Raw genomic sequence first — 11813 nt, 5'->3', positions numbered from 1 at the left:
GATAGGCTACTACGAACCAAACGCAATGTTGTGCGCGGAAGTTTTTATGCTTTGAAGGCGCTACAATTCAGACTCAAAACGAGGCAACTGACTGTTTCGTGCGTGGCGCTGTGAACCACTCAGCTGGTTCATTCGGAGAAAGAAGCAGTTGCTGTTTCGCACGTAATATGTCACGTGATTTTTCCGTACCAAAGCAACCTTCGAAGCAGTGGTTTTATGGTTGGTGTAGTTTAAGGTATGAAGCACGTTCCGGCGCTTCAGTGTCAGGCTGCCATCACTAGGTGGCAGTACAATATAGGCAGGGCACATATCATCTTGCGTATCAGTGACAATTTCCGTTTCCGCCTCATATTTCCAAACGTTCTTTTTACGCCGCGCGACTGGAAAGTTGCAGATTTATTTGGTTTAATAAGCTGATTCAGATTCAAGAATACGGCAATCTAGAGATTTTTTCAGAGGATATAACAAGAACCCTTATTTACCTTTAAGCGCTGAAGAGTTTTTTGGTAAGGCCATCGTCACTTACGATAACTTGTTTAGCTAGTAGGCTAGTTTACTTAACGCTTGTTTTGCCAGATAGCCTGTTTTGGAAGGTAGCTAACATTAGCTGTAAGAACCATAGACAACGAAAGCACACCGTTGCTATCGCTAGATGGGTTAGTTAGCTAGCTAGCTGTTGCTCGTATTAGCACGAGCCAAGGCAATGAGCTGCCAGATAGATAACATGCAATGTGTTGAGATTTAACTAATGTAAACAGTATATTTAGTTTGAACTTTCATGGTAACAATAGCTAACGTTAGCTGAAGGAGGTCTGGTTGTCCACTGGACAAACAAACTAACACAATTTAGGATGTTTTGTTGTGAGGGTTTTGTTAACAAATGCTAAACAATGATTGCTGGTATAATGCATCAGGAATGTATTCTCATCCATCTCAGTTAGTATGTAACGAGTTTTCTTACAGTAGCCCGGGCGCACACCTTGGCAATAGCATTGTGTTTGCTTGTGTTATGAACTTTCTGTTTTATGTTCGTGTGCTGGCCAAATGTTAACACTCAACGAAGGAGTGCTTGTTTTGTCAAGAATACCTGTAGATCGTTCAAAGTGATTGCCCTAGTTTAAACATTTAGCCATAGCTATCTTGGTGCGTTCCCGAATCGCAGTAGTTGTACACTATCGTTACTTGTTTTTGTTAATATAGACATACGTAAACATCGTGCTTTTCCTCATTTTTACCCCACTTTCACACTAATCTCCTCAAGGCTGGGTTGTGTGAGGGCTCTGGAGCATGTCATTGCCAAAGCGGGAGGTGGAGGAACTCCGGCCTTGGGTGGAGCGTACGGTGAAGAAGGTTCTGGGCTTCTCCGAGCCCACTGTGGTCACAGCGGCACTCCACTGCGTTGGCAAGGGCCTAGACAAACGGAAGACTACAGGTGGGTGTTAAGAGTGGGATTTCAGTTTGTGTCTGAGACCTGCATGTAGATGTGTTTTATGTTGTGATAAGGTGGATGGAGAATCATAGCTCAATTACCTGAGCTCATGTGTATTTATGTTAGTAATGCCCCCTTGGTTGCCTCTGGCTTTCTGCAGACCAGCTGAGACCCTTCCTAGATGAGTCTGCTGGGGGCTTTGTCGAACGCCTCTTTGAAGCCTTAGAGGAAAGCAAAAACTCTCGTGGCAACAAGGGCGGTGGAGAACGGAACCGCAAGAGAGACCTCAAGGTGAGTTGGAGTTACCTGTGTTTTGAATGACATATGGGAATTGATGCCGATGTCAGCTGATCTAAGTTTGTTGTGCAGCTTTACAGGTGTTGAATTCACTTTTTTATGGACATTTTCTGATAATAAATGGCCATCTGAGCAAGCTCTTTGGTGAGTTTCAGATGCTCCTGTCACAATCACAGCTCCTGTGTCCCCCATCCAACCTCTGCATGTTTCCAACTGTCTGTGCTTTGACCAGGAAACCATAGAGACCATAGAATAGACCAGAAGGACTAGAGTGGAGGTGGATGCAATGTTTTTCCATGAACAGATCTTCCCACTTTCAGTGTGATCCTGATAGTGGTTGTTGGAATGGATACTTGTTGGTACACGCCCGCATCTTATACTTGCAAGTCATGTAATGGGAATGGAACGATTGAATGTCCAACCGCCAGTGAGCCACCAGTGCACTCATAAGCAAATGTACTTCCTCCTCAGTTATTGGCATGGAACACAGCGCAACTGGGAATACAAATGTGCACTCTATTCTATCCAACTCTGTGTTGAACTGAGGGCACTTGACTAGCTGGCTTGAGTGATGTAGGCAGATTTCTGTAGTGGACATAAGGGCTCCCCCAGCAGCTGACAGTGTGGTGCGTCTCTGCCAGTACGTGTTTGGGGATGAACCTTTAATGTGTCAATGTGCTGCATCTCTGCCAGGATGTGTTTGGGGATGAGATGGAGGCCATGAAGGAGGCCTCTGAGGCTGGCGATCAGTCCTCCAAAAAGAAGCGAGTGCCCCGCTTCGAGGAGGTGGAGGAGCCAGAGGTGATCCCAGGGCCGCCCGCAGAGAGCCCGGGCATGCTCACCAAGATGCAGGTAACACACTGTTTACACAACGCTTATGTGATAAGCCTGATTTCATATGTGGAGCACTCCCATACACTACTACTAGGGACATTTAGCCAACGTTTTGTAAATGTAGACAAACCCATATGACAGATTTAAAGATGGTTGTTAAAAAGAACCGTACTCTTATCATAAATGCCTGTGGATGAAAGTCTCTGGAACTCCTCATTGTGATTTCTTTGCACCAGCTGTCTTTAGCCGTGACACATTATTGAGTAGTGCTTCCTCTATGTACCAGGTCTGTGTGGGCGTGCCTGTGTGCATCAGCACTATGCCCGTGTGTGTGTGTGTGTGTGTGTGTGTGTGTGTGTGTGTGTGTGTGTGTTTGACCCTCTCTTGTCTGTGTTTCAGATTAAGCAGATGATGGAGGCGGCCACCAGGCAGATTGAGGAGAGGAAGAAGCAGCTCAGCTTTGTGGCTCCAGGTCCTGTTTCCCAGGTAGTCTGTCTGCAAACATCACAAACACCGGTGCTCTGAGGTTTACAGGATAAAACCGCTGTAAAGACCCTCTGGTGGGGCCGTGTTTCTGAGGCTTATCCAGACGCAGTGTGTGAACACTGACACTGACTTATTATTTTCTTGACCAGCAATGTTAAATGTAGCAATTTCTCATTTATGAAACTAATAAAAAGCCAAAGCAAATGCCAACTGGTTGTTACTAATGAACTTTTTTGATGAGCTGTCATGTTTGTCAGTTCATACAGTGTCAGTTCATACAGTTGAATGTGAAGACAGCAGTAAGGGTCTGAGCATCTCTTGTCTACTCCTCTCTCTCTCTCTCTCTCTCTCTCTCTCTCTCTCTCTCTCTCTCTCTCTCTCTCTCTCGTCTTTTCAGCCCCGGCTGCCCCTTCCCAACCCCCCGGAGCAGTATGAGCTGAGACTGCCCCTCCCGACCCCGTCTCAGACCTCCATGGGCATGGGCCATTCCATCCCCCCCTCCCAGGCAGCGAGCATCATGAACGACGCCATCGAGAAGGCGCGCAAGGCCGCCGAGCTGCAGGCCCGCATCCAGTCCCAGCTGGTGTCTAAACCTGGCATCCTGGGCGCACTGGGAAACATCGGCTCACAGAACATGGTGGCTCTCGCCAACCTGCACGCCATGGGCATCGCCCCACCGTGAGTCCACAATGCCGACGCACACACTCTCATGCATGCAGCGTCCCTCATGCGCACACACACACTCTAATGCATGCATCGTTACACACACACACACACACACACATTCTCATGCAAACATCGTTTCACACACACGCACACACATACACTCATGCATACATAGTTTCTCATGCATATATCGTTTCTCAAGCACACACACAATCTCATGCACGCATCGTTTCTCAAGCATACACACACACACTCTCTAATTCATACATCGGTTCTCAAACACACACACACACACACACACATTCCAACACCCCGGTTACATGCCAGCGATGCAACAGAAGCGAAATTCTATATCCCATTCATTTCTGTAGGAGGCAGGCGATTGTCACGTAGACGAGTAAATTGGGCGAAGCGAGCGGAAAAAGTTGGGGCAAGTTTAATCCTATGTAAATGAGGGGCGAATTTTGCCAGCAGCAGCCAATTAGATTGTTTGTTGTTGTCTCTGACAGTTTGAAAATTGCAGGACTATGGTGTCGTTCGTTTAATTTGCTAAGACTAAAAGCTTTGATGGCCTTGTAAGTGGTTGTTGTTGTTCCCTGTGTGTTAGATATTTAATCCTGTTCTTACTTTAACAGAATAAGAATTTTGATATAGACAAGTGGCTAGCTTGCTAACTAGCTCGCTGGTCCAGTCTGTTATGCTATTTCCACACGTCATGCCGTTTTGCGTCGCTGGCATGTATCCGTACCGTAATGCGCGCGCGCACACACACACACACACACACACACACACACACACACTCATGCACACTCATGCATTCACCGGTTCTCAAGCACACACACACATTCTAATGCAAGCACACACATACACTCTCATTCATACATCCTTTCTCAAACACACACACTCGTGCATACATCGTTCCTCAAGCACACGCTCGCACACACGCACGCGCATACACTCACGCACACACTCACTCACTCTGACACGTACATATTCTCTGAATGCTGACTTGTTTTGAGAAGAGTGAGTCAGCGGATGCTTGCCACTACCTTACTGACATGGAGCTGTTGTCTGGTGTGCGTGTGTGAACCTTTTTGACTGAAAGCAGTAAGGTGGAAGCCCGTGAAGTGACCAAGCCCACTCCTCTGATCTTGGATGACCAGGGACGTACCGTAGACGCCAGCGGCAAAGAGGTGGAGCTCACCCACCGTATGCCCACACTCAAGGGTGAGAAACACACATACAAACACACCGTATGCCCACACTCAAGGGTGAGAAACACACATACAAACACACCGTATGCCCACACTCAAGGGTGAGAAACACACATACAAACACACCGTATGCCCACACTCAAGGGTGAGAAACACACACACACACATACAAACACACCCTATGCCCACACTCAAGGGTGAGAAACACACATTCAAACACACTGATGTAAACCTTGCCGTCAGTGTACTTCAGTTTCATGAACAGTTGAATGATGCTCACAACGGTTTACTTTTGGCAATACTATTTAAAACAAGTTACTTTTTCCCCCATCCTTGCTCTCTTGTTAACCCATTGTTCTCCATTTAAATGTTTGCGTTCTTCTTCTTATGTTTTCTCCCTCTGTGCCTCCAGCCAACATCCGGGCGGTGAAGCGGGAGCAGTTCCGACAGCAGCTGAAGGAGCGTCCCGGTGAAGACCTGGAGTCCACCTCGTACTTCGACGGACGAGTGACCATCACGCCTGCCCAGAGGCCCAGGAAGGGCTTCAAGTTCCACGAGCAGGGCCGCTTTGAGAAGATCGCCCAGCGCATCCGCACCAAAGTAAGTCAGACCCGCGGCCTCTCCAAGGGATGGACTATACAGTGCCAGGTGGCCTTTTCAACCGGGGGTCCGCGACGGCATTGCAGGGGGTCCGCAACATGAGCCTATGTTGATCAGTTCACCATTGAATTTTTTTTTTGGATAATATTGATATTTCAACACATTTCCAGATTACACTGACAAGTGTTACAGGTAGAATATCTGTGCAGGGGGAGGGGGCGTGGCGGCGGCCAGCGATGGTACCCTGATCATTTCACATATTTAAGGGGCCGTGGCGGCGGCGGCGTTTACAAACAAACAAACAAACAAACAAACAAACACGCACGCGCGTGCGTGGAGGCACATCAGTGGGCCACAAATTACTTTCTAGTCTGAATGGTGGTCCCTGGAACAAAACCAGTTGAAAACCCCTGCTGTAGATTATTAAATGGACCATGTCCTTATTCTTGTCCTTACTGGGTTGAAACTCAAATCATTAATGTATTTAACATTTTGGGTCATCATTATGTGATGAAATGGCACTGTGAAATCTACTCATTCCTTTCCTCTCTCGCTCTCGCTCTTGTCATGTCACTCTCTCAGGCCCAGTTGGAGAAGCTGCAAATGGAAATCGCTCAAGCCGCCAAGAAGACGGGTATCCAGGCATCCACCAAGTTGGCGCTGATTGCGCCCAAGAGGGAGATGCGCGAGGGCGAGGTGCCCAACATCGAGTGGTGGGACTCGTATATCCTGCCCTCCAACATTGACCTGTAAGAGACCAGCCTCTTTCTCAGATCTACCACTGGCTTGGCATAGAAACTAGTTCACATGTTTAATCCCTCCAGACTATAGTAGGTCTGTTTTTCCTCTTTCACACTCTCTCACCCTGTGTCTCCATTTGTGTCCCAGAGGTTGTAAGGTCTTTAAAGAGATTGAGTTATTTGGCGTAACTAATCTGGTGGAGCACCCAGCACAGATGAGCCCTCCTGGTAAGCTTCTCTCCAGCTCTCCTGACACAGCCAGCATCTTTGCTCTTCATGTTATCATTATTTTGTCATATATTTTTCTTATTGGTGGCAATAAATAAATAAATGAATGTATTGCCACAAATAAGAAAAATAAATGTATTATTTATTTCACGCCAATAAATTCTGCACTCTGCCCAGATATCTGGCTCCACAATCAAGAAATTTTTCATCCTTTTCATTCCTCTCCTCTCTGGTTATTTTTCTTCTCTTTTCTCTCTCTCTTTCTCTCTCTCCTATCTTGTCTCTCTCTCTCTCTCTCTCTCTCTCTCTTGTCTCTCTCTCTCTAATCAGTGGACGGTGACAAGCCCGTGACTCTGGGGGTGTACCTGACCAAGAGGGAGCAGAAGAAGCTGAGGAGGCAGACCAGGAGAGAAGGCCAGAAAGAGGTGCAGGAGAAGGTCCGACTGGGCCTCATGCCCCCTCCAGAACCCAAAGGTAAAACACATACACACCCACACACACACACACGTCACCTTGAACCCACATCACACAACACCCATTTGATACACTGCCATTTAAATTCCAAAGTATTATTCCCATCCTGGTTTCCACACACACACACTTTTGCTTAAGGGTTTTCCCCTGACCTGATGTGGTGTCCTATCAGCATAACCGTGCTGCAGAGGTAAATGGTACTTACGCTGCTATTGTGTGGTCCTCAGTGCGGATCTCCAACCTGATGCGCGTGTTGGGGACGGAGGCGGTGCAGGACCCCACCAAGGTGGAGGCGCATGTCAGAGCACAGATGGCCAAGAGGCAGAAGTGAGTGCTCTCTCTCTCCTCCCTTTGCCAACCCCTTATCCCCTGCTCCTTCCCTCAGTCCTCCTCTCTATCCACGCTCCCTCTCTCTCCTCCCTTTGCCAACCCCTTATCCCCTGCTCCTTCCCTCAGTCCTCCTCTCTATCCACGCTCCCTCTCTCTCCTCCCTTTGCCAACCCCTTATCCCCTGCTCCTTCCCTCAGTCCTCCTCTCTATCCACGCTCCCTCTCTCTCCTCCCTTTGCCAACCCCTTATCCCCTGCTCCTTCCCTCAGTCCTCCTCTCTATCCACGCTCCCTCCCTCTCTCCCTGCTTTGACCTCTCCCGTCTCTTTATTCACGCCCCCTCCCTCCCTCCCTGTTTTGACCTCTCCCATCTTTTGTCTTCGCAGGGCCCACGAGGATGCCAATGCAGCGCGTAAGCTCACAACAGAACAGAGGAAAGAGAAGAAAGTTAAGAAGCTCAAGGAGGACCTAACTCAAGGCGTTCACATAGCAGTGTACAGGTCAGCCACCTATACACACACACACACACACACACACACACACACACAGTGCATTCAAACACACTTGGTGTAAGTTATCCAAAGCCTGGACATCTTGGCCACTGGAAAGGTTGTCAGTGGGATCAGCTCATGCTCAGCCAGTGTTTAAGTGTCCTTGAGCTCTCTCAGCTCTGTAGGTTGGCCTTGTGGTGTTTTCTCTGCCATTAGTGTGTGGCAAAGTGGCAAAATGTTATTCTTAGAAATGTATTAAAAAAGCAACATGGCTAGTGTGATTCAAGAAGGTTTCAACAATCCTGGTTTCCACAGTAGCCATCCACGGTAGCATTACGAGATCCAACAAACCCATAACTCATTTGAATCAATTTGAATGCAACCCACATTGAGCATGAGTGCAGACAAGTGTTCTTGCGTTTTAGAAAGTATAAAATTCTCCGGCAGCAACGGAGCGCTCGGCAGCAACATTATCTCCAGCCATAAAAGTTGCCATGTCATAGATGCAACATTTAAGATGAGAATTTCTAAATAGCAGAGAGGCTTTGGTTTGACATTGTGAAGTTTGGAATGTTCAGGATTGTTGTGAATAATAGGTTGTTATTTGCTGCACTGTATGTTCGTCATTAACAATTCATAGAAATAGAAAACGTTACCGCCCATAATGTGAGTGAAATGCTGCCGTGGTCGGGAAGGTGTTGCCATCGCTTTTCGCTCCTGTAAACCAATGTAGCTTACAAGTCTGAGCATTCCAGGTCTGCACGAAAAACTATTCGTTGCCAACAAATGTGGTCATTGCTTACCGCGTTGGTTATTCGTTGCACCCCTTAAGTTTTCTAAGATGTCTGTCCCATCATTGGTGTGTTGCAGGATCAGAAACCTGACCAGCCCTGCCAAGAAGTTTAAAGTGGAGGCCAACGCCAACCAGCTGTACCTCACTGGGACCGTGGTCCTGCACAGGGATATCAACATAGTGGTGGTGGAAGGAGGTGAGGCCGAGAGGAGATGGGTGGAAGGGATGGAGGAGAGATATGGGGGAGGAGGAGGAGGCAAGAGGTGTACCTGTGGCCTCATTTCTTTTTATTTCTATTTTTTAACCCCTACCCCTTGTTTTCAACTCCCAGTTGTAGTAGTGTTTGCCGACCCAGTGTAGTCCTGCCCATAGAAATGTCTGATGGCAGATGAGTGGGGGGGATTTGCTGCTGCATTATTTTTCAAGATTCATACACAGGGACTGTACTGTCGGTCAGCAATTTTTCTGAAATGCTTGTTATAACAATAGTTACATATTCCTTTTGCATCATTAAACTAAAACATTCCAATGGATTTAAAAATATAATTAAGAGGTACTTTTTCCCCATACCGATAGCCGTGTTCCCATGTAACTGCCTCAGTTCGCATAGCATTCTGGGAGTTTTTTTTTTTTTTCTACCACTTAATTTGGAATCTGGAAACCCTCTGTTTTGAGAAGTTTGGTTGGACATTTGGACGGCTAGATAACCACTACCCCCTCGATCCCCAAAAGAAATGGGACGCCCAATCCTACACAGGAGCGTGCAAAAGCAGGGGTGGGGACAAGAGGGGGCCGGAGAAAGAGATGAAAAGGGGTGGAGTGAAGGGCAGTAAGCATGGTGAGGGTTAGAGGTGGAGGAGAGATGGATGCCAACGGGTGGAGGAGAGATGAATGCCAACGGGTGGAGGAGAGATGAATGCCAACGGGTGGAGGAGAAACTCTATTGCTTACTCTGTCTTGAATATAAATATATAATAAAATAATTTTTCGGATGTGATCAAATACCTCATTGTGCACATTTTGAAATGTGAACATAACTCTAATAAACTGAATTTAAACTGTACAAATAATGTCATGATAATAAGTTCTGAGAAGTAGTTAGACAGAAGTCACTGCCTTTGTCTAAAAACTCCATACCTCTGTCCCCTCCCCCCAGGTCCAAAGTCCCAGAAGAAGTTTAAGAGACTGATGCTGCATAGAATCAAATGGGATGAGGGCAACAAGAGAGAAGGTGAGCCCAGACCTGCATGTTTTGATCTGATGCTTCATCTTGCACAGGCCTGCTTCTGCGTTAGGATTAAAGCAATCTCGGACGTAAAACTTGGATGTGTAACTAGAAATGTACAGTGTACGCTCAAACTGTCATCCCTGATGGCTTGGCATGGCCTTCCTAGATGGTGGTTGAAATTAATGCTCTTATTCTGTTCTGAAGTAGAGGGATTGGATGACGACGGAGTGAAGAGGATTAATAAATGCGACTTGGTCTGGGAGGTGAGTCTTCCATTAGAATCTCCCTTAACCATACTGGGAATGTCCTATGATCTATTATGGATGTGTCCCACTAGGGGAAAGCAATAATGTTGTGGCATTTAGGCCAAAAGAGGAAAAGCCATTTAAACACACTGAAATTGATCAGAAGTAAACAAAACTTCCATGTATTTTGTGTTTATGTTGGGATGCCATTGGTGTTTATTTTTGTTTCTATTCAGTAAAGACAACCAAGTAGCATTTGTATTTTGTCCCACGTTGTAAGAGAACTCAAGTGCTGTACAGAGAGAAAGGAGATGCGTGTTTTCATCACTCTGTTTCCTTGTCTCCAGGGAACCGCAAAAGAGCGTAGTTTTGGAGAAATGAAGTTCAAGCAGTGCCCCACGGAGAACATGGCCCGGGAACACTTTAAGAAGCACGGAACTGAACACTACTGGGACCAGGCCCTGAGCCAGAGTGTGCTGGAGGGCGCCGACGACTGAGGGAACAGAACTGCACGGAACTTGCTGGAACGTTTGGCCATGGGAGCCGGGGGCTGCAGACTGGCACTGCGTCTCAGAAACTGACCCGCAGATAAAGAGAGCAAGGGGTGTGTGTGTGTGTGTGTGTGTGGGTGTGTGTGTGTGTGTGTGTGTGGGTGTGTGTGGGTGTGTGTGGATGTATGAGACTGTAAGCTTACCAATTCCTGTGCTAATGTCTATTGGACAGTATAGGATATACTGCGTCAGTGATGCTGTACGAAATGTTCATCAAAATGGTCTGTGAGGGTGTCGATAATCAGTAATCCTTTTACCCACGTGTGTGTGTGTGTGTGTGTGTGTGTGTGTGTGTGTGTGTGTGTGTGTGTGTGTGTGTGTGTGTGTGTGTGTGTGTGTGTGTGTGTGTGTGTGTGTGTGTGTGTGTGTGTGTGTGTGTGATGGATGGAGAAAGAAAGAAACTGGCTGTCTTGTGTGCAGTGCTAAATGTACTTGCTTCTTGCCTCTCTGTTGAAAACTTTTCCCCTCCTCTTGAACTGGCACACCAACTCCACTCTTCTGCTCTTCTGTCATGTTGAATTTTCACATGTGTACCACACATACTCAATCACAAAGCCTGTATTGTACCAAGATTGCAGTGGCAAAGACAAGTCCATCAGTGAGTGTGGTTTGTGAGAAACATGGTGTGTTACTGCGCTGTACTTGATGGGAGGTCGTTTTCCGAAACATTTTATGTCAAACTGAAGAGCTAAAATTGGCAAAAATTGTCCTGTAGTGTTTAAAACCTATCAGGGACTTAATATGTTATCTTTTTTGTTAGTAGTATTGCCCCCATTGTCTTGTAGGTTTTTTTTTTTTTCTTTTCATTTTAATTTGTTTTAAGAAATGTCAACCCTGACCACTGATGGTCCTTGTACACATGTAAATACACCTTAGTCAACAGCTGTGCAGAGGGTCATTAAAAAGAAAAAAAGAAACTTGTCAGATGTGTGCTTTTAAATAATGTTTGGGGTTTTTAGTGGTGCTGAACTGTGACGAGTACCATTGGAGTTGATGTTCAAACGCTCTGTTCTACATCTTTAAATGCAGTCTAGTAAGTTTGCTGACATGCCATCTCTGAGTCTGAAGTATAGCAGCAGGATTATGACAGAAAATGGAAACTCATCAAAATTAATTCATATTATACTTTACATACAACCTGTTTTATTTACAATGAACACTGTTTTACTCTCATTCAGCACCTCTGTTTTGCATTAATGTCAATTTCAG

The 11813-nt window shown here is 46.4% G+C and overlaps 1 protein-coding gene across 2 annotated transcripts; it reads left to right on the top strand.

Moving 5' to 3' along the window:
• Positions 1-332: 332 nt before the first annotated feature.
• prpf3 (PRP3 pre-mRNA processing factor 3 homolog (yeast)) lies at positions 333-11521 on the top strand. Of its 2 annotated transcripts, none has more exons than XM_031577016.2 (17): positions 333-506; positions 1262-1432; positions 1590-1720; positions 2420-2578; positions 2960-3046; positions 3444-3724; positions 4821-4939; positions 5339-5526; positions 6109-6275; positions 6415-6494; positions 6825-6968; positions 7196-7295; positions 7683-7796; positions 8658-8776; positions 9737-9811; positions 10013-10071; positions 10401-11521. In XM_031577016.2, exons 2-17 carry the CDS (start codon positions 1288-1290, stop codon positions 10548-10550), a joined length of 2118 nt encoding a protein of 705 aa, XP_031432876.1. In that variant the 5' UTR covers positions 333-506; positions 1262-1287; the 3' UTR covers positions 10551-11521. The 2 variants fall into 2 exon arrangements, with proteins under 2 accessions (XP_031432876.1, XP_031432875.1); XM_031577015.2 differs by having other exon boundaries at positions 4818-4939.
• The last annotated feature ends 292 nt before the right edge of the window (positions 11522-11813 follow it).

The sequence above is a fragment of the Clupea harengus genome, chromosome 11 (genome assembly GCF_900700415.2).
Source record: "Clupea harengus chromosome 11, Ch_v2.0.2, whole genome shotgun sequence".
Taxonomy (NCBI): domain Eukaryota; kingdom Metazoa; phylum Chordata; class Actinopteri; order Clupeiformes; family Clupeidae; genus Clupea; species Clupea harengus.
The sequence above is the reverse complement of the archived record's forward strand: the minus strand, read 5'-3'. Positions and strand labels throughout refer to the sequence as shown.